The 22248-nt window shown below is 44.5% G+C and overlaps 2 protein-coding genes and 1 long non-coding RNA gene across 4 annotated transcripts in view; 1 reads left to right on the plus strand and 2 right to left on the minus strand.

Annotated features, from left to right (window-relative positions):
• The window catches only part of skap1 (src kinase associated phosphoprotein 1), a 41951-nt gene extending 28286 nt beyond the window's left edge, over positions 1-13665 (minus strand). The window contains exons 1-5 of one of the 2 annotated variants that reach the window (XM_042082541.1): positions 13572-13665; positions 11660-11796; positions 10721-10826; positions 9662-9687; positions 8611-8727 (exon numbers count right to left, since the gene is read on the minus strand). In XM_042082541.1, the coding sequence (XP_041938475.1) occupies positions 8611-8727; positions 9662-9687; positions 10721-10826; positions 11660-11699 (289 nt within the window). In that variant the 5' untranslated portion in view covers positions 11700-11796; positions 13572-13665. Of the gene's footprint in view, positions 1-8610; positions 8728-9661; positions 9688-10720; positions 10827-11659; positions 11797-13220; positions 13300-13571 lie in introns of those variants that run through there. The other variant, XM_042082542.1, reaches the window with a different exon arrangement.
• On the plus strand, positions 13427-16227 carry LOC121699980. Its single transcript, XR_006027092.1, has 3 exons — positions 13427-13512; positions 14186-14297; positions 15838-16227. It is a non-coding gene; the product is annotated as an uncharacterized LOC121699980 (long non-coding RNA).
• Positions 16228-19900: 3673 nt separating this feature from the next.
• On the minus strand, positions 19901-21792 carry hoxb1b (homeobox B1b). The gene is made up of 2 exons (XM_042082548.1): positions 20866-21792; positions 19901-20705 (listed from the first exon to the last, which is right to left on the minus strand). Exons 1-2 carry the CDS (start codon positions 21476-21478, stop codon positions 20365-20367), a joined length of 954 nt encoding a protein of 317 aa, XP_041938482.1. The 5' UTR covers positions 21479-21792; the 3' UTR covers positions 19901-20364.
• Positions 21793-22248: the final 456 nt, after the last annotated feature.

Genomic DNA, 22248 nt, shown 5'->3' on the forward strand with positions numbered 1-22248 from the left:
AGAAAACAGCGGTGTTTAACCTTCCTCCGATTTGTTGGTAACTTTTCGAATGTCATTTGGAGTTTCAGCACTTTTAGCTCTCTACACTAACCACCAGGTGGCATTGTATGTAATTTTTCAAATGAAGGGGCCATATTGATTATAAACAAGCTAATATATCTGAAAAAGTCAAATGAATCAAACCAAACCAACCAAAAATCTAACGAATCCAAAATGTCTCTATCGATGCAACCAACAAAGGCTCAAACTCTTGAATGTTTTTGTCTGAATCTTTCCTACAACAACAACGAGAAATTATTATTATTATTATTATTATTATTATCATTATTATTAGCCTACTTGTATGCTTTAAGGTAGGCTACAAATTATTCGTTTTTACATCTAGGCCAAGGGTGCATTAGACAAAACGCATCTGAGTAAAATGCAAATGTATAAATAAACTTTACATTTCGAACATATAATTAAAATTACATAATAACTTAATCAAATAATTATTACATAAACAAATGCTCTCTGACTGCGTTTCAGCAGAACATACTTCATGCCATAACAACTCTGCCGCGCACACAAGAATACTGCAGGAAACAAATTAGGAATTAAATTATGTTCATTGAAAGAAAGCTTTTAACCTCGCAGTCACACGAAAGTTTGTTTAGCAATGCAATAATTCATCCCTTTTAGGCCGCAGTAAGCGGCGTCTTTCTGTCAGTAAATCGATGTCAATAGGAAGCAACATGCTATCGATATCATCTGTTTAACCTTCCTTCTGTGCAATATACTTTAACTACATAAAAATGTAAATATTGATATGATAAGCTACTTGAGTCAGCATGAACTAATTTTGCTCATTATTTGATTGCTAATTTCCCAAACTGAAGACATTGTAAAAGTAAAGAATGCGGGATGCTGACGCTGAAAAAAGTAGTTAAATAATTATCTTACCTCATCCTTGCAAAGCCTCGATTTCAAAATGAATGCTACATGCAAGTTTATGATTGTTTGCAAATATTAATATTGATTTTGAGCTTTGAGGCTTTGTACATATGCTATATAATACACTGAGCCAAATCAAATTCAATTCTTAATTTGTTTTTAGATATATCATATATATATATATATACAGAAGTATTGTGCAAATTTTAAATTTCATATAATTAAAATTAAAATCTGTTAGACTTTCACAATAATCAACTGTAGCATTTTCAAAATGGTCAACAAGTGAGGACTTTTTTTTTATCTGAACTAAATTGCCATGTTGTCCCTACAGGTTTAAAGTAAAATAGTCTCTGCATGACTTTCTGTGGACACACACAGTGGTAATTTTTTCCCAGGTAAGGTGACCGCATCTCAAGACACATAACACAGATTTGTGTGTGAGCAGCACAGGGTTGCTGAGACAGTCTCTCTCTCTCTCTCTCTCTCTCTCTCTCTCTCTCTCTCTCTCTCTCTCTCTCTCTCTCTCTCTCCCTCAGGTTCTGGTCTGTGGCCAGCAGCTATAGCGGCCACTGAAAAATGGCGTTGAACTCGATCCCTGCTCCATGGTGCCATTACCAGTCCTTCACCTTGGCCTGGCTCATTGTGCTGCTCCCTGACAGCCATAATGCTAATCATTTGGTTCACTGGCCGTCTATGGGAGCCGTGTTTGAACAAGCGGGGCAGGGGGGCCGTGAGCGGCCAGGTCAACCTAAAACAAGCAAAGCGGAACACCTCGGGCCGGCTCGCCACTCGTCAAACTCCAAGTCCATGAGCTGGCCGCTGATGAAGACCTCTCCAGTACAGCTCACAGGACACTCCTTACCCTGTACTTCATTTCAATCAAGCCCACTACAAAGCTATTGAGCCACTCAGTGTAATTCGCAAGCACCACGCATGGATGTCGATACACCTCTAAATCGTCCTGTTTGTGGCTCCCCGGGCGTGTAGCTGATTTTTTTAACCTCGTGTGATTAAGATGGACAAAGCAAAATGGATCGTGATTCATTTTAACTCACCAGGGAGGCTGGCGAGATGAGAAAGCTGTGCAGCTGGCACGTGGGCACACAAGGAATGATGTGTGGGCACAAGCCAGGGCACAGTTCACCTGGGCAGCCGCCGAGGGATACCACGACTAAATAGATCCTCAATTTTCTCCCCGAAAGGCAATAGGTACTCAAACAAATAGTACATCAATTATCAGACCTCCATGCATCACCTGATTCAGATGAATACACTGGGCAAGAACATTCCAAAACAGAAGTCAACCCATCACCACCCAACGTCCGCCTGCCTGCCGAGTGCGAAGAGATGAATTCAAATCAGCTAGTCAGACAAAGTTGGGTGTCGGCCCAGACTCTTTATACAGCAAAACAGTAAGTCAGAAACTCGGCAAAGGAAACTCGGGGGAGTTAAGAGCAGTCTGTCGCTAAACACACACACACACACACACACACACACACACACACACACACACACATACACACCTCACACACTTACACAAACACACATTCACAGAATCATACTCAAACATGCATGCACATGCATTAATTCACACAACCCCCCCCCCCCCCCCCCCCCCACACACACACACACACACACACACACACACACACACTCACACACAAACACATGTTCACACACGGATGCACACACATACACACACACGAACGCATGCACGCACGTACACACACATACACACATACACACACAACTAGAGAGACCATTTATTTCCCTATGAAAGCAGCAGGGCCACCTGGGCCTTGCATCGAAACTCCATCAATCTCCAGAAATGGAATCCAGTGGAGGGAAAAATCAAATTCTCATTTGCAAGACGCAGAGGAGAGGAGGGGTGCGAAAGCTCCAGGTACCTGGGAAGGCTAACCTCCCCGTGAACTCGCGACGTCTAATAGTTTCGCTATTTGTCTACGACACTGACAAGCCGCGGGGACGATTAGACGTACAAGGTCGGAATTTCCTATTCAACGCCCTCTCGTGTGCATCGCGCTGATGTTTTTCGATGCCTCTCTCTCTGCGGGCTGAACTCTAAGAATTGTTTTTTCCCCTCAGACACCACAACGAAAGGTAAACAATAAATACAAGAGGAAGCATATCCACATAATACCTCCACAAAGGCACAGATAACAACCCAATCAATATTAGATGGAGACGTATGGCAATACTTCACAAGATTAAAGAGAGAGATGGTTGAAGGAGCATCTACATATTTCACTGCGTAAAGCGGCGCAGTAGAAGATGGCTCAGGCGAGACAGCCGCAGAGAAAGGAACAGTAGATTCACTTGTGCTTAAAGCTCAAAATGACAGAGACTGTGGCATCCTCATATCCCAGCGAGTGATGTTAGCAAGAGGCAGATTGTTAGAGATTAATGGGGAATTGCAAAAGAGAGAAAAAGAGAGAGAGAGAGAGAGAGAGAGAGTGAATGAAGGAATGAGAGTAAGATACAGAGAGGGAGAGGGGACAAGCAAGTGGAGGGAGAAGGTGGAGGGGGGTTGGGGGGGGGGGGGGTGCAGAGAAATATCAGCATCTGCCGCAGCACAGTGGCCTTCTGGGAGCAGCGTGAACTTTTGAACCCGGGCGGCAGAGGCAGTGATGTGCAGAGCATGTTGGAGTCTAATAACGCGTCCTCTTCAATTCATTAATGCTGAGCGAGTTGAAGGGAGGGGAGAGGAGGAATAGGGGAGTGAAAGAGAAGCAAAAGAGAGGGACACAGACAGAGAGAGAGAGAGAGGCACACAGAGAGAGGAAGAGAGAGAGAGAGAGAGAGAGGGACAGAGAGGGAGAGAGGGAGAGAGGGGCAGTGGTGGCGTCATCACAGCAGCAGTCATTTAGCATGCTTTGTGCATCCTGCTGATGACGAATACCTTTTCTCTCATTAGGGCCCCACACAAATGCGCAGCACAAAAATGGATCTGTCTTCCAGCATGGCGAGGCAAATGGAAGCATCAGTGGCCATGAAAGTGGACAGATAGATGGACGCCCCAAAATCAATGAGTGCAGGCACAGATACCTACGCCCCTTGAGCACTGTCCGTATTGTAATGACGGATTGCGAAAAGCAACTGGTCAGTACGGCCCTGTTGCCATGGCTGGGGCTCTCAGTAATGTAGTCATGGTGCGCGGGCTGTAGACAAGTCAGAGTTCAGACAGGTCAGCGGCTGACCAGGCCAGCACCCCCGGGGTCAAAAGTTCAGCGGAGGGGAGGAAGTCCGGGCACTCTGGCCGAGAGGAGCATGCCTGGCCCTCACAAGCGGGAGATAAGTGGCTAACTGTGTTTATACCAGCTGACCACTCCCCCCCCCCACCCACCCACCACCCTTCTCTCTCTTGGAGAGGACAGCTTACACACACTCCTCAGTCCTCACACACACATACAACAAACACACACACACACACACAGGGCTCAGACCCCACTCCCACTACCGGGGTCACACAAGGTGCAAGCTCGTCACTACACACGTCTCCTTCAAGCGCATGCATCTATAGCTCCTGTACCACAACAAACCCATCTGAATCTGGAGGAGTGAGGCCATTTTGTCAACTTGCTATATACAAATTCTAGGTGAAATGACAAAAATAAACCTAACTTTAGTGTAGTCAAAGTTGGCATAAGGTGCACTCCAGCATCACGTCCTTTAATAGACCCTCCACTGAGTTATATGTTTTTCCAGACAGAAAACACATTCTTCTCCACAACTACAATGGACAAGTTCTCCACATCCTCCACAAAGAGGAGGAAGAAGAAGAAGAATGCGCTCATATCGAGCTTTTCTCTTTTAGTGCTTGAGTGACACTTAATTGGCAGCCCTGCGATACATTAATTTATCGATGAAACCTCTTTTTGAACTCTCCGGAGATGAATTACGCGCGATCAATTTCGCCCCACCAATCCGCCAATTAATTTAAGGCCCGGTGAGCCCCCTTGTAAATCAAATTTACATTTCGATTATCTAATTTGCAAATGAGGCACGACCGCACTCAACCTCCGTCCCGGACGCTCCCTGCTGCAGCCTCAGTCAGGCAGAGAGGCTGTTCGGTGGCGGGGGCCAGGGTTATGGAGCCTGGGGACCGCAGCTTTTGTTTCAGGACATACATCTCAGTCAGCCCTCACAATGGCTGCGGACCATGTGCGACTTGTGATAGCGAGCGCACACACGCACACGCACATGCACGCACAGGCGAAGCCCTGGACTCCTGGCTTTTTCCCTCCGTACATGAAGAAGTGCTTGGGTGATCCATACCGACCATCAAGCTGATCAATAGGGACGAGAGGGGTTTTTGATGGGCTGCCATACACCCATACACCCTCACACACACACACACACACACACACACACAGTCAGAGACTCACAAGTCATCAAAGGCAAGGAGTGCTGGTGCTATGTGTCTCGCAAGCATCCATTAAGAGCGTTCACCTGACACATCAAAAAGCCCTCCGGCGGACACGCACAACACAGATTTGCCCCTGATAATTTACTTCCCGTATCTAACCCCACCACCACCAACACCTCCACCACCTCCACCTCCACCTCCACCACCACCACCCGAGACTCTCAGTCTTCCTCTTCCCTTTCCCCTTCCCTTTTGCTATCTGGCACAGGGAAGGGTGGGTGGGGTTGTGGGTGAAGTAATGGCGGCTGGCTGCCGTGGAGGGTGGAGGCTCCAGGAGTGGAGGCTGCCTGCCACCCAGACGAGGCATCCACGAGGAGGCTGGAAGCTCGGGGAGGCACGGCCGGGTCAAACGCGCGGTCTGCGGGTGAAACGCAGTTCACATTAGCATACAGACAGGGGCCCTGACAATGGAGCGCCCATCTGTCCCTGTCAGGCATTACAAATCTGGTGTCAAGCGCTGCTCTGGGGATGGAGAGAAAGAGAGAGAGAGAGAGAGAGAGAAAAAGAGAAAGAGAGGGAGAAAGGCAGGCTGCAAGCACGAGTCAAATGAAATAACACACAAGCTGACTCCTCCTGCTTGTGTGTGCATGTGTGTGTGTGTGTGCGTCTGTATGTGTGTGTGTGTGAGTCTCTAAGTGTGCGTGTGTGTGTGTGTGTCTCAGCCAACAGTCATCTTACAGCACAAGGAAAGAGGGATGGAAGGGGAAGGAAAGAAAAGAAAAGAAAGGGAGGGAATGTTAAAGACAGAGGGAGTAAAAAAAGACAGCGAGACAGAAAGGAGTAGTGACGAAAGAGAAAGAAAGAGAAACAGAGGAAGTCTGCTACCACCCACGCTTTGCCATGCAATGGCCGACGTGTTTTGGGTAGAAGGCGCTCCGGCTAAACCCTTGAACTGTGTTTGCCCTGCTGCTTCTCTCGTCCTAAGGACAGCAGGTGAAGGAGTGTCACTGTGTAGTCACAGCCTTACCTCAGCTTTTACTGCTGACCTCAATCTCGAGGGGTTCAGGAAAAATATCCACCACATATGATCATGCCGGGCGAAAAAAATCAAAACAACTAAACGCCGCTGTTTAGTGCTTCTGTTCCCAGCGTGATCTAGTGAGAGGTGTGGGAGCAGAAGCTGCATGGAAATTGGGCAGCGAAGCATTCAGAATTTATGTAAAAGGTAATACATGCTTTATTTCGGCGGCCATATTTGTTCCTGATGCGCGCATTGCACCAAAGTCCTTTTTTCCCCCTCTGTAATAGGAAAGAGACGAGCCATTTGATTGGAGGCTGCTACTGGGTGAACCTAAAGTGAACCCTGAACTGCACTTGCCCCCGACGATCATTATCTTTATTGAAAGAATGACACATTTTCATTCAACAGATGCTAAACCCCCCACAACCCCCGAATGACTCTAGCCGCCTCAACTAAAGCGTAACTTTCACTGAAGGGAGGCACATTAAAAGAAATCAGAGGGACATCATTGACCTACTCTTGCCCTTGTGCTACAAATGTAAGTCTAACATATATATATATATATATATATATATATATATATATATATATACACACACACACACACACACACACACACACACACACACAAGGGTGGAGGGTGAAGGGCTTGAAGGGGTCATGGCAGACTATGCCTTGAGTGGAACAGCACGGTCTTTGGTTGATTACTGCAGCAACCAAGCTAATTAGCGTAACGTCTAGCACAACTACCTCAGAAACAATGGCTTTCTCAGACATTCTTTTGTTTGTTTTGCCTTAAGATTTATAGACTATGTGGATCTATCGGACTAATATGTACATGCAAATACTGCAGGTGTGAATAAAATCATGGATGTAATAAAACAATATCCAAATCTACAAAACCTGCACAGTCATACAATTAGAGGCTTTTGAAATTGAGAGCTGTGAGAGGAGGGTTACGAGCATGTCATTTCCCAAGGGGTGAACACCAGATGAACTCTGAACTCCAGTTAGCCCCTCATCATTGCACAGTAAGAGAGTAAGACAGAGAGAGAGAGAGAGAGAGAGAGAGAGAAAGAGAGAGGGAGAGTGGGTGAGACAGAGAGAATGGGGGGGAAACCCAGACTGAGAGAGTGGCGTAAGGGGGCGGTGGGGAGGACACACATAGCACATATAGCAACACCCATGATGCATTGAGGTGGCATGTTTGTGCTGTTTTAAAATGCCCTCTCCTTCGCACTGCTCTAAGGGGCTCTGCTGCAGCAGATGACAGATAGGCCCAGGGAAGAGCCAGACGCGGGCCCTCAGGTACCGGCTTGTATTTCCATCCCAGCTGGGAGGGCAGAGGAGCAGAGGGATCATCAGTCACGGACCCCCTGGCCTGGAGCTACGGCTCCACGGCGTACCTGCTCCCCGAAGCTGAGTGATAGAAACCAGCCTGCCGATGCCGCCGCCGCCACCGCACCACGGCCCACCGCGGAGATGGAAACGTGACCACCCCAGCAGAAACACACACATTCATCCTGCCTTTTACACCGCCTGAAAAAAAACACCTCTCTCTCTCTCTCTCTCTCTCTCTCTCTCTCTCTTTGTCTCTTCCTTTCTTTCCTTTCTCTTTTTTTCTTTCCCCATACATTCCCCATAGCCCAGTATATCTTCCATACATTCAGTCACCCTACAGTCGTCCACTGTAAATCCATAAACTCATACCGAACACAATATGAGCATTGCCATTTATTAACACACAACCTGATATAAACAGAAAAGACAGAGAGGTGACCAGGTGACTGCCCACACACACAATGAGCCCTGCACCTCCAGCCATAAAGGAGACCAAGTAGCCTATTGAATCCACTCAGATTTGTTTGCACTGGCCACTAGAGGGAGCTCTTCCTCCCTTTTCTATCCCAGCTCTTCCCATACCCATGGCTCTTTCCCCCCTATCCCCAGCCCCAGCCCCAGCCCCAATGTCTGCTGGCAGCTCCGTGGGAAACCACCAGGGGGCGATCTGTAACTAGACACCTCCAGCGTGATGTTCCTCCAGCACGCCTGCAAAAGAACTTTCATCTCCCTTTTCAAATTAAGCACGTTCTCCCAAAGCAATAAGAGGCCAAATGTTGAACTATCTCCAAGAGACATAGCATAAAAACATACAACACACATCCAAAAACCCTCACACACGTAAAGACACGACCCAACACACTCATGAACCACACACACACACACACACACCGAGAGAGACTCCCACACAATGCTTTTTACTCACACTCCAAGGATCCCTCCTCCTGGTAGTCGGAGGCCACGGAGAGGTCGTCGGAGGGAGCGGAGCGCCCCAGGCTGTTGCTGTGATTGTCATCGGAGCTATCCTCATGTCTGGACTCCGCTGTGGGACATAACAAAGGAGTCAGCATAGCACGCACACACAGACACACATGCATGCACAGACAGACACATATACAAGCATATGCACACACAAATGCTCACAAATAAATACATACACACACACACACACACACACACACATGCATGTACGTACATAACACACACGTGTGTGTGTGTGTGTGTGTGTGTGTGTGTGTGTGTGTGTGTGTGTGTGTGTGTGTGTGTGTGTGTGTAAATAAAGTATAAATACATAAATGCTCACAAAAAATGCAAACACCCTCTCTCACACACACATATACACACACGTGCATGTAGAACACACACACAAAAGACACAACAGGAGTGGATTACATAGCATGCATAGAGGAAGCGCAATGCCATTCGACCTGGGTTAAACTTCCAGCAGAGACTGATCCGTTCCACCCATGCTCTGCAGGAAATGTAGACCCATTTGTTTCAGCGGAGAATTCATTGGCAGTTGTCACATAAATATAGCATAGCCTATGGCCCACGGAGCACAGCAGTTTTCTAAATCAGTGACACGGTCTTGATGTCAGTTAAAGATAGAGTCATGTCTTCTCCATTAGTCATGTGTTATCTGGGGAGACTGATAAGGGGAGATGAATAACACTCGACCTGACAAACAAACTTGACCAGCATCATGAGAAATGAGAGATGCAGTCACTGTGAGACTGCCAGAGGAGCTGAGAGAGAGAGAAGAGAGAGAGAGAAGAGAGAGAGAGAGAGAGAGCGAGAGAGAGAGAGAAAGAGAGAGAGAGAGAGAAAGAGCACTAAGAGAAAGACACATAGCTCTCCATTCACACATAGAGGACATGTACGTGTACGTGTACACACACACACACACACCCACACACAACTTGACAGTAAAATATTATATAAAAATATCACAAGCTCAAATCAAATGCTTTACTTACATCTGAAAGGAAACTCCTGTGGATTTCTGCAAAAACACAAATTAACCCAGATTAAATTTGTAAGACATTTACATCCATAATCCAGTGAACGCAACACAATGGCTCAGGGGCTGAATCACTAACCCAAGCAAGTCATGAAAGAAGCAGGCCGACTACTGGCATCTTATTGGCGCTAATAGGCCAGCGTTTATATCTTAGCCATAAACCTCTTAGAGATTAGCATACAAGTGATGGGGTGAAAGTACATGCACAGCATTTTTGGTGTGAAGTCAGAAAGATGTCAGAATAACACATCTTTGGAAAATGCATTCCATTCAGTTAAGCGTAATATTATTCTAATTTGATTGTGAAATAAACCAAACACATTTAAATGAATGAGTAGTTTATATTTGGGGCATTAAAAAATGCTTGGTTGAAAATAATATATTTTCGATATTAAAAAATGTTAATGCAATCAATGTCTACCTGTTGAAATTCTCTTGCAAACTGGCATCTACTATAAAATAGCAGCCTTCAAACTTCCAGCACACAGTTTTTGTTTCCGTGTCTCTTTCAACAAAACCACAACCTCAGATACCTAACTGGTATTGGTGTCAAATTTGCTGTGTGCAATCCCACCAGACTCTAGCAAAACATTCAACTTCCTGTGTCTTTTTGTCAGCTCTCACTTCCTGTGCATTTCACCTCCTTACGTCTGTACAGTTGGCAGAAAAGTGACTGAATTTTCACTTGGCCTTCTCACTGCTATATTATTATGTTTGTACCTCATCAGAATAACTCATGTCTATTCTAACAGACATTAAACATATATTTAATTACATATCAAATGTCTCCCCTGAGTCACTGTTGCCTGGTGACAATTTTCTTTCTATTTTCAGGTAATTTTAATTCAAATGAATATGACTCTTAAATCGTCTTTAACATCACTGTCTGCATTTGAAATGATGACATGAGTACAAAATGACTGCAAAATAAAGATGGTGGCACCATGTTGCATGTCCATGTAGGACATAGCACATAGGAGGATGTGCATGACACAGTGCATACACAGCGGCCTACCTGGTGTGGACCACACGGAAGTTCTTCAGGAGTATCTGTCGAGTCTCGCTGGCATGTCTGCTGAGGTTTTCATCCTGGAGAATGCTGGAGACAAACAGCTCGCAATCTGAGAAAGAAGGAAACAAATAGTCAGCAACTGTTAACCATCCTATCCACAAAAATTGATGAATTATTGCATCTCACAGAATATGGATAATCTATACAACATATACATAAATAGATAAATGAATAAACTAATCCATCCTGTGATAAAAACAGGTAGGAAACTACCACTGTTTTATGGGTAAATATGACTACCTAATATATCTGATACAGGATTATTATTCAATAGCAGTGAGCATCAGTGTTATGGTCCATGCAAATGTCTGTCAGTGGATCAAGTTAGGTGACTCTGTTGATGCAAATTCTACAGATGGTGTTCCAGTCCAACCAATACTTCTATTGTACTTGGAAAAATCAGATAACAGTTGGTTGGCATTCCCACTGGTGGTAAAAACTCTTTCCTTTCATATTGCTATATGAGAGATATATAAGAATATTGGTATACTAGGCAGCTTATTAATGAAATAAACGTAACCAGGTTAGCAATCAGAGATAGAGGATTCATTTCAACTCAGGGATCATCAAAAGTGAGTTTAATCACACGAAACAGACATTCAACATGGATATCAGAAATACTACTGCGGAACTACAACATTCAATATTCATCTTTTGAGGACAATATATGATTCATAACAAGACATAGCCCTAGATCTAAAACAGTTTTATATGCCTTGCCAAAGCTATAAATATATTTTCTGAACAAAGTCAATAAATCTTCAGTGTCTCTTGTTATATAATTAATTAAGCAATGACATTAAAAAGTGTCAGATATTAAGATGCAACTGTAAAACTTTGGATATCTTGTCAGTGAGAGCATATTACTGGTAGTCCTACTACCTTCCAAAAGTCTTCTGATATCATCTGAGAGGGTCCCCATTCCTCTTCCTCTTCAGATGAAGTGGCAGCTTCGAAAAACGTCCGTCTTTGAAAGTCTGTCCGTCTTTGAAAAAGTTTTGACGTCCAGAAAGGATGACCTGAGACACATGCGAGATCTCCGTCACTGAATTTTTCACTGAACTTCACTACAGCTTTTCACAGCTCATTCACTGCACACTGTTACCCGTAAATGAGTCACACACACATCCACACACACACACACAGACACACGCACACACACACACACACACACAGAGAGACACTGATACACAGCCATAGAGTGAGCGAGAACAAAGAACAGAGGAAGTATGCTGTATCAATGGTTTTATGTACTAAACAAGAAGAGATGCTACCATGGTAGAGGCTCATCCTAAACCATTTGTCCTAAAACATTATAACATATGTTAGAAATGATAACATAAATTACAGAACTATATATATTATAAATTCTAACATATTGCAAAGCTATGGCTAACTTAAATTATTAGAATTGTTTCACAATCTGCAGATTTTTAAAATAACAGGCCTACTGTATGCATTGTATGGTGGAACATGTCTGACAACTAAATGTTGTTTTGTTATGTGTCACTTACTTTTGCTTTAAATCATCAGTTCATATGAAGACCATTTATAAGCATATATGTTTGTGATGACAATGTTTAGATTGTACAATAGACATAAAAAAAGAAAACCAAGAATATTTGTGTGGTAATATTTGGCATTATCAAGGGTTGTATACAAGGTGACATAACAAGACCTAACTGCGACCTCTGTACTAGCCAAGAAGGAAACAGTTTTGCATGATAGGCAAATGCAAGCAAATAATAGTGCACCTGAGATCTCCACTATAATAAAACACACTAATTGTCCCTTTTTATCAGTATAAAGCCAGTGAAATGTTTGCAACTAACCACTCAAGTGGGTGTATGCACACAATACTCACTGCAAGAATTTCCCCTTGATTTTCATTTCAACAAGGGCCTGATAGGGGCTTGGGGTGGCAGGGACACCCCCACAAAGCCTACTTACTTCCTTGTGATATTGCATCTACCAACTAAACAGTTTGGTTATTAATAATGCACATTTTAGTGCCGAAACTCGGGCTCTAATATTTATACTGTTTTACTTTTACGTTTATGTGCCATCCTTCTGAGTCTGTGCCCCCACCCTGACCCGACCCCCCCATTCGTTTTTTTCAAGAACTGACACTGCATTTCACAATTACAATGTGACTGGTTGCTGATATTTGTTATCAATGGGTGAAGAATAGATAAATAGCATACAACGTGAACGTAGAAGGCTACTCGTTCTCCGAAGTTCATGGTTCAAATAAAGGAACAAGTCTCCGAGTTCCTGCCAGTGATTGTAAATGTTTCCTACACATCACATTAAGGGGCTATTTACCACAAAACATAATATTGCAACACTTCTGGTGTGCACAGGTTTTCAGTTGTTTTTCCACAGAGTCGATTTCATTTATTTATTTGTCAACAAACTTTAAAGGGATCAGGTGCAGGCCTACCCTCCACGTTATTCTAGTAGCTAATGTGATAGCCATGCTGTCATGGGAGCAATACTCCATTGCACTGCCATCTTGCTCAATGGGTGGTGGCGTCTGATTGATATCAGTCAGTCGCCCATGACGCATCTTACCTGCTAATTTGTTTCCGTAAGCTACGTTGCCCTGCAAACTGCGTTTTTGGAAACATGTAAAATATGACGTTTCTTTCTTTCATGTAGGTCCTACCTTGTATATTTGATGAGATACGACTTACACATAATAGGTTATGCCTATTTCTGAGAGTCAGCTTACGGTGAGTTACAAACTACTAAAAATACAATTCCAGATAGGCCTACTTAGTGAAAGACTTACCAAAGGACGTTGGTAAAGATGGCAAGCTCTCGAATATCAACGAAGCTGTAATGACATGAGGGTTGTACGGCACACACCTCTAGGGGGCATTAAGCTCTATCTACCAGAAACGGAAAAAGCACAGTAGGCCCTATTTGAAAATGTTATCACAGTGGAGACTGGCGACAGAATTTCATTCCAAGTTTTTCATCAACTCTGGAAACTTGATGTGAGCGTTGAAGGCTGAACTGTTGACCCTGACCAACTGTTTGTGCTGCCCTAGCCATGCAGGAAATGGGTGGTTTACACAATGGGGGTGGCTCTTTACATAAGAAGGGAGACCTATTTTTGATTGTCCTACTTGTCATTGCCAACTGTGTCTTCACATGTCAGATCTGAGGTGATGCTATGTGTGTGTGGCCATACATTGCAGTTATGAATACAAACCAACCTGGGGTTATTAGAATACTAGTATGCTGTTAATGAGTGCAGACACAAACAAATATCATACATTTACTGGTTTTACACAGGCTATCCACTTAGACTCCAACTCATGTAACGAATGACAATTAATACAGTTGCATTAGACAACATTAATTTTCTCAAGGTTAAATTAAAAATATCCTTTCAACAAGAAACAACGAAAAAGACAACAGTAGAAGACCCGAAGCAGAGTTGAAATTCCACTGGGGGACATGCCCCCTTGATCCCAGTCTCACTGTCCCTGCAGCCAGAGCCCTGGAGAAGGTAAGAAAGAGGAGGAATGAAGCCCCTTGCTTCTCTCTCCCCCTCCCTCTCCCTCTCTCTCTCTCTCCCTCCTTCTCTCCCTCCCTCTCAGGACCCAGCCTCCTGCCTGCTGGGCATGGGCATATGAAAGGAGCCTGCCTTTGTAATCTACCCGGGATTACACCGCCCAACAATACAGCGTTGAATGGGTGACAAAGGCCCGGTATCAAACACTGGCCTGGGTTGATGAGAGGAACCTGCTATGATCTCCCACCACCAGCGCCTTCATCTGGCTCTCTCATCTCCCCGAGAGCAGCCCTTTGCCATTCGCTCGCTCTCCCTCTTTTCTTCTCCACTTCTCTCTTATCTTGAAGAGCAGGCTCTTCTCCCTTTTTTTTTGACCTGCCACCTCCCCCTCCTCTCCTGTCCTCTCCTCTTCTCTTTCCTCTCCTCCCCTCCTTCTCTGTATCTGACCATTCCTTTCATTTGCGTTTCACGGACAGGAGGGCTGGGTCTCTGATCTGATAGGGAGTAAGCAACCACCCATACACACACACACACACACACACACACACAAAATCACCCTTAAGGTCACTGGAATTCTCTCCATTCATTCCACAGTGGTACTGCCATGTAAAAGGGGAAGATCTAGCTGATAAACTTTTGATTGATTTTGATTTTCATTGATTTTTGACGCCTATGGAATCACAATAGTACACACATACACACACAGGAAAAGCCCCTGGTTCATTCTGAGCCACACTCGCTTGTCAGCACTGACCTTTTGAACCTCTATTTGTTTCTAATTTTCCTTCTGCTTAGGCACTTCAGAAACAATTCGCTAGCAACACCAACAAGATATGTGAGCTTGTGCTTTAGGGGCCTTTGTGGTGAATGTTTGAGTTTCCTAAGGAGAAAAAAAGCATGATCGTTTGTTCTAGGGATTTCCTCAGACATAAATGTGTGTCCTCGCCCAAACCACAAACAGGTTGGGGGTATCCTGAAGAATAGATCTGAAATAACTTGGAGCTGACAAACAGGTTCTTCTCTGATACATCCACTGAGAGCACAAAATAGAGGGGAAGCAATTACTTAAAAATCGCTCAAAGGGGAGAGCTTTTGTTATCTCTTACACCATGTAGAAATCCCACTTTTAGTCAATTTTGAATTAACCGGGTACCAATTTAGTTCAAATGGGAACCTAATATATCGAGGTGTGATGAAAAGGGCCACGTTCAGTCCACAACAACAAAGCTATGCCAGGTATTCCAGGTGTGCATAGGTATTGACATGCACTTCTGCCCGTTATAAGTCTATGTATCATCAGTGTTTGAAGCCATTATTTTAAGATAAAATAATAATTATATTGCGTTGTTTTAACTGGTTCTGGTTGTGTTTGAATCTTCATCATTGAAGTATTTACTCTAATGTCCAGGACATGTCAATAATACTAAAATATATTTAATTGGAAAAAATGATGTAGGCTACATGCAGTGGTATCAGTCCCTTATGAGAGACATGTTGCCATGGTGATGGGTTCAATTTTTTTTCTCTCCCACAGACTTTTCACTGTTCCTCCTGTATGGAACAGACAGCTCTCCATCAATACACCATTCTTCTTGTTCATCCAATGGCGCATCTGAACCTGTTTGTAAACGCTGTATGTGAGCGTGACAGAAAAACACATCAGCAATGGTGAGGTGAAAGAGGAAGAGAGAGAGAGAGACAGGGGGGCAAATGCAGAAGAGAGAGCACAAATTAAAAAAGGAACCTTGGACACAGAAGATGATTAGCAAAAAAAAAGAGACAGAAGAAGAGACAGATTGGATGCTGGAACTGGGGAGAGACAAAGGCAGAGAGAGAGAGAAGCAGAGAGAGGGTTTGGGGGAATGGAGCATACGGCTGCCCTAATGATCAGAGGGAGTGTGGGATGTCACCAGGACTGTGTAACTGCCAGTGATTCCGCACACCATCGCCTGGGCTTGTCCTGCTGATTGGAATATAAAACACGAGTAGAAAGAAGGGGGGGGGGGGGGGGTAGAGGGGAGAACAGACCTCCAAACAGCAAAGCAGAGGGGGGAGGGGAGACTGGAACTGAAGCTGAAGCTGTCTTCACTGACACTCAGCCTTCGCTCTGTGTGTGTGTGTGTGTGTGTGGAGAGACAGACTTGGGAGCTAGCCAGCGAGACCGGCACAGTGTCACCGGCAAAATGAACTGTCACCTTTCATTTGTCACCCTTGGAGACGCACAATTGGCTGCACCGGGGGCACGTGGCGAGGGAGCTGATCGAGTGGTGTCCATCACCGGCTCCCCTGTGAACCAGGCGGTGCATGTAACACCGGCGCGTATAAATTATGCACACAAGAAGAGCCGAGCCAACGAGTGGTGGTGTCAATCTGACGCCGACTCCAACACCTCACTGCGGTGACCTGGGAGTAGCCGCCTCCTCGATCTTCCTCCGTTAGCGAGATGCCCCCTGTCTCTCTCTCCCTCCCTCTCTCTCTCTCTCTCTCTCTCTCTCTCTCCCCTTCTCCTCTTCTTTCTCTCTCCTCTTCATCCTGACACTGGAATGGAGATCCTCATTTTTTTTCATGAACGCCAGGGCCAATATCTGTCTGAGGGTTTGCTGGCAACTGCCAGGGCCCGCGCGCACGAGGGGTCTTGGATGCAATCCCAGGGATCGCATTAAGATGTAAACTCCAGCCCAATCACTTGTCCCTCTCACTTACCAGACTAATAGGGGAGCAGACTGATGGCGAGCACAGGCGGCGGCAAGGATGTGCTTGAGCGCAGACTTGGGAAGGAGAAACAGGGGGTGTGTGTGTGTGTGGGGGAGGCCAGGGGGGATGGGCTGGCGTACATTGTGTGGATGCAAGCCAGAGGGGACCAATGCACTGCAAAGGAGATGGCCTCAGATACTATCATCGTGATGTGGGCTCCATGAGTGTGACCTGAATCTTACATCTGCAATCCACTGCTCTGTGTGTGTGTGTGTGTGGGTGTGTGGGTAGCAGGAGGTGAATGGCAGGTCACCATACCCCCACCTCTCAGTCTATGAATAGTGTATACAATGCCCCTTTGGTCCCTTTAAGTCCCTGTCCCCCCTGTGGAGTGACATGCTTCAGAGGGACTTGAACAAGACCCAGGAAGTCAAGCCAGGCATTTGATTTGTAAAAGACCTTGCAACAACTCTGCCCAGCATGGGGAGCAGGGCACTTCCTTCAGCTGGGCTACGGGATCTCAGGGCTAGAGGCTGGATTCAAGATGGTGGATTACAACAAAGGAAAAAGGCCCTGTTTGTGGAGGCTTTAGACATTTTTCTTTTCACACACACATCATAGCAACACTTTCAATGTTAAATCCTACTGATCTGGTTTGAGGTATCTTCCTCCTCTTGTTTTCTGGAATGTTCTACTACCTGTACTACCAGAAATGGTGTGGGAATAAACAAAGACATGTAGAGGGTCACATCACCACTCACCTGATCAGGAAGGATGGCCATGAAATAGATCTGAGGCCAGAGGCATTCAGATTGACACCCCTGAGGGGATGACTTCAAATGGGATGTGGGAGAGGATTTGAGATAAATTACATTACATTTGGCTGACACATTTTTAACCAAACCTAAATATTGTGAAATGAGCGGTCGAGGAACTGTCTTTTTTCCACGTTATCTGCTACTGTTTCAGTGTCAACCATAAAAAATAAATTTGATTGCGTGAAATTGTGTTGTGAAAAGTAGTTCATGAGCAGAAACTGCCTCAAAAATAAAACTACTGATTCACAGTGAATAAAATTCAGTTTTACCACATTACATTGGATTATTTATATATGCATGCAAACTTGTTAATTTGTGGTATGTGGGTCCTAAACATCTTTATTTTTGCCTCTAGTCTGAAGTCTGTTTCTCTTGGTCAGTGTGTCTTTTTTCATCAGACCCACCTGGTTTGTGTCCTCTCCTTCTCCCTCCCTCCCTCGCCTGTCCACTGCTTGCTTTGCATTCTCCAGTGTGAGGTTTCGCGACATGCTGACAGGGCGGTGAAATGCCTTGTGCTCCTCTGCCGGCCAGAACATCTGTCTCTCCCTCTCTCTCTCCATGGAGCGGGCCCCTGTCCCCGGGCCCCGACACCTCCTCACCAGGGGCTCCGTCCAGCTCGTCCCCTCCAAAAGGACAGGCATCGCACCCGAGGAATAAACCCTCAGAGTCTGCATCTATGGCAGTGCTGCCTGGCACCTCTAGCAAAGTTTGATGCCATGTGGCTGCAAAGAGGGTTTGAAATTGTATATGAGCAGAGTCCATGACTGTGGTGCATGCTTTCTGCGCTGTCTTATTGCTCCGTTAACCCAAAGTGGTGTGATATTGCCTTCTACAACCTCACCCCTCATAGTTACTCTAAATATTCTTTGTCGATACGAACGGTTTGAATAGAAAAATCCTTCATCATCTTAGTTAACAATACTGATGCCAGAAATGATTTTATAGGATCTCTAGATAACAAATATTTGTATTAAAGACTCACCATGGTCAGGGAGGAAATGGGCTATTAACTTCCTTATAAAAAAAAATGATTTTTATTTGTTTCAAATTATATAGTATAATTCAAATTGGGATCAAATGTATTTTCAAAACAGAAGTACAGGAGCTGGATCTGACCTCTGTCTCATTGAATCCCCCTCAGGCAGAGCGATCTAATGGTTTTTAGAGTTGATTTTGGACTGAACTCTGGGTGAACCTGGCCGGCAGAAAGGGCGCTGACGGTGCAGGGGCTGTTGGGGCAAGAAGTGAGCAAACCCAACACCCTGGGTAAATATTGAAGCAGTCCATCAGAGGAGCAGGGGCAGAGAGAGAGGTGGGGGGTGTGAAACTGGGTTGTCAAGCCCCTGCAAACTTTTTAAAGCCACAACAAGACACCAACAGAGGAAAACTAATGATCTGTTTAGATGTTTCCGGTGAACTTTCCTCTCTCTCCTTTTTATTTGTTTGTTTATTCATTTCAGTTTCATCGGCTCCAGTCGTTGCGGATGCTTTTAAACCCTGAGGTTCTTTTTTACGAGTCTTAAGTTTCACATAAATGATCTATAAAAGTACTACACTGATTAGTCAATCAAAAATGTTAATTGGAAAAGTGTTTTAAGAGGCCTGTAATGGGTGCAATGAGGATATCAATAAAAAAAAATTAAAAAAACACCACACTTTTTACTTTTCAAAGTGTATCAAAGTAATGCCAACAAATGCGTCATTACGAACCTTCATAGCATGAGTCAACCTCATCATCCATAGGTTTGGACTCTCTAGAGAAGAGGCAGAGAGCAGTAAATCTAGTCAGGTGGTGTGAGACTCTGCTGTCATGAGTGTGTTTACATGTTTAGAAAGCCTGGAGGCTCTCAAAGGTGAAAGGGTCAGAGGAAGCCACCCAGTGTGCCGTGCAACATTCCACATGTCACTCTATCCAGAGTGGCCCAGGAGATTCAAATTAAGGTACAATTCTATGCACAACTGTCCCATAACAATGGGAATGACCCACCCCCTCTCTCTAGTATGAATGAAAATTGAGTCAATCAAATGCCTTTGTAGGTATAGAGTGAAAGAATGTAGGACAATTCTGCATGGTCTTAAAAATAATACAATTTATTTACAAGTCTTTTTTATATAAAATTAATTTGGAGTTTGGTCACTTGAACATGTGTATGATTACACAGACTCTCCATCTCATTCTCAAACACACATCTGTACATGCATGCGTACATGCACACACACACACACACACACACACACACACACACACACACACAAATACAGCATGTAGCCTAGTGCAAACTTTCTCACTGAGCATTGCAATAGTGTAACAATGTAGAGTCCACAACCAAGTAAACAACAATGTTACATGGTAAACATAATGTGCAATCTGTATTTAGCATCAATGGGAGCCTCATTTCCACAACTTCAGACACCAAAGTGCATCTGACAAATGTGCACTTAAAACCCGCTTCCTCTCCAATAGGGCCGAAGGTAAAAGTCAAGTCCGAAGGCTTTACTTCTATGAAGTTAATATAAATGTCCATATGCTCTAACGTTACTTGCATAAATCAGCTTAGAAGTGATGTGTCCGAGCTTGGTGACCCACTTGGGGACGAAGTGGTCGAGTTATCCGTGTTGTTTCCCGTGTCGCTGGCGGAGCCCCTTTTCACAAGGGCGACAGAGGGCCTGCTTTCTTTCTCACGCTTTTTCTGCTTCATCCTTCTATTCTGGAACCAGATTTTGACCTGTGTTTCGTTGAGCTCCAAAGAGGCAGCCACCTCCACTCTGCGGGCCCTCGTCAGGTACTTGTTGAAGTGAAATTCCTTCTCCAGCTCGGTCAGTTGCTTTGTAGTAAAATTGGTCCGGATGATGTTCTGTTGTCCGTGGATTCCGTAGTCAGTGACTTTAACTGCGAAACATATAAAGATCAACACAAGACCAACTCAAAATGGACAGCCTATCATGGTTGAAGTAAGCAGTGTGGCAATGTAAAGTGGCGCTTTCTAGCAATAGCCTATAACAAGAAACCAAAGCAGTTGTTTTGAATTATAAAACAAGTTAAACTCTACCTGTTTTTGGTGGGTTTCTCTTAACTTTCATCCAATCGAAAGTTTTCCCGAACTGAGTTTGTTCTGAGTTACAATTCACGTTACTGTCATTGTTTTGGGTAGGCGAATATTTGGAGTAAATGTTGTTATATCCTTGCGATGGGTCCTGCTCTCCACACCGAGTTGTCTGATATTGACTACTAGGCACTGGCCCAGGGGCGCCCTGGGCGTAAGAGCCAACGTTTGCTCCCATGTTTGGAATGGAGAATTCAGATGTGGAGAACATCAGTTCCTGCTCCTGACCCAAAACGTATTGATGGTGTCCATAGTCTACGTTCGGACAAACCTGTGCGCTGTAAGTAGGGTTCCCACTCGAAACCACTTGAAGACCCAGGTTCACGTGGTGCGGTGTGTGCTGGTGATGTGAGAAGGTCGTGCCTTGGTGCTGATGTAACGCCGAGGCAGGATTCGCACCTATGGCGAGCCGTCCCTCGGTACTGTAACTATCACTGGTTGCACAAGAGCCTGGAGATAAAGAGGGCATGCATCCCTGGTCCATTGGGTGGCATCCAACCCTGGAACCGAAGGCGTTTGTCCCGCGGTTGTAAATCGTGTAATCAAGGTAGGAGTTCATTCTTGGGTTGTTCAGGCAGAATTGATGGCAATGGATCTGTCCTCGTTAATGGCTGTTCCGCGTGCCCTACAACCTCTGGGCCGTATGTCAAAGCTGAAAAAGTTCCTACCAAGCTCATATCACCTTAGTGACATGTCATGTGACCCACCGAGCACCAATAGGAAGAGACCTACAGAAGTTTGTCTGGGCGTTGCAGTCGTCTATCAAACCCATTCTATTTGCATGAGAAAACACTTCTGTCACAAACGTCCATCAATCTGATATACAAGTATGTGTCAAATAATTATAACGTTGGTGAGGTTAATGATAATAATCATTAGGGTAACAGAGATACAACCAGCACTAAAACTGACATACCCATTCATTCACATTTAGAGTTTAGGCCTACAGGTAAACTGCAAAAGTTTGAGGAGGGGCATGAATGACAACAGATAAGTGTAAAGAGAACAATTACCTAGTTTACAAGGTGTGGAAATTTTTGAATGAGCCATGGAAATTCTTGTTTAGCTGTAAAGTTCAGCTGCAAGTTTTATCATGATCGGCTGTATAATTGGGAAATTATCTAGGCCTACTGTGGAAATGTTTTATGCAAAATGTTGACCAATAATGCATAAAAGCTCACAATTTCTACACGATTACTTAACCAATGTTGATACAACGTGGTTGGTTAGGCTATATAATTTATTGATTTAGCATTTGAAGCACCTCAATAATCTTACATAGCCTACTTCTGTTACTCGTAAACAATGCTATTCGTTTTTTTCCCTTTC

This window comes from Alosa sapidissima, chromosome 24, assembly GCF_018492685.1.
Source record: "Alosa sapidissima isolate fAloSap1 chromosome 24, fAloSap1.pri, whole genome shotgun sequence".
Taxonomy (NCBI): Eukaryota; Metazoa; Chordata; class Actinopteri; order Clupeiformes; family Clupeidae; genus Alosa; species Alosa sapidissima.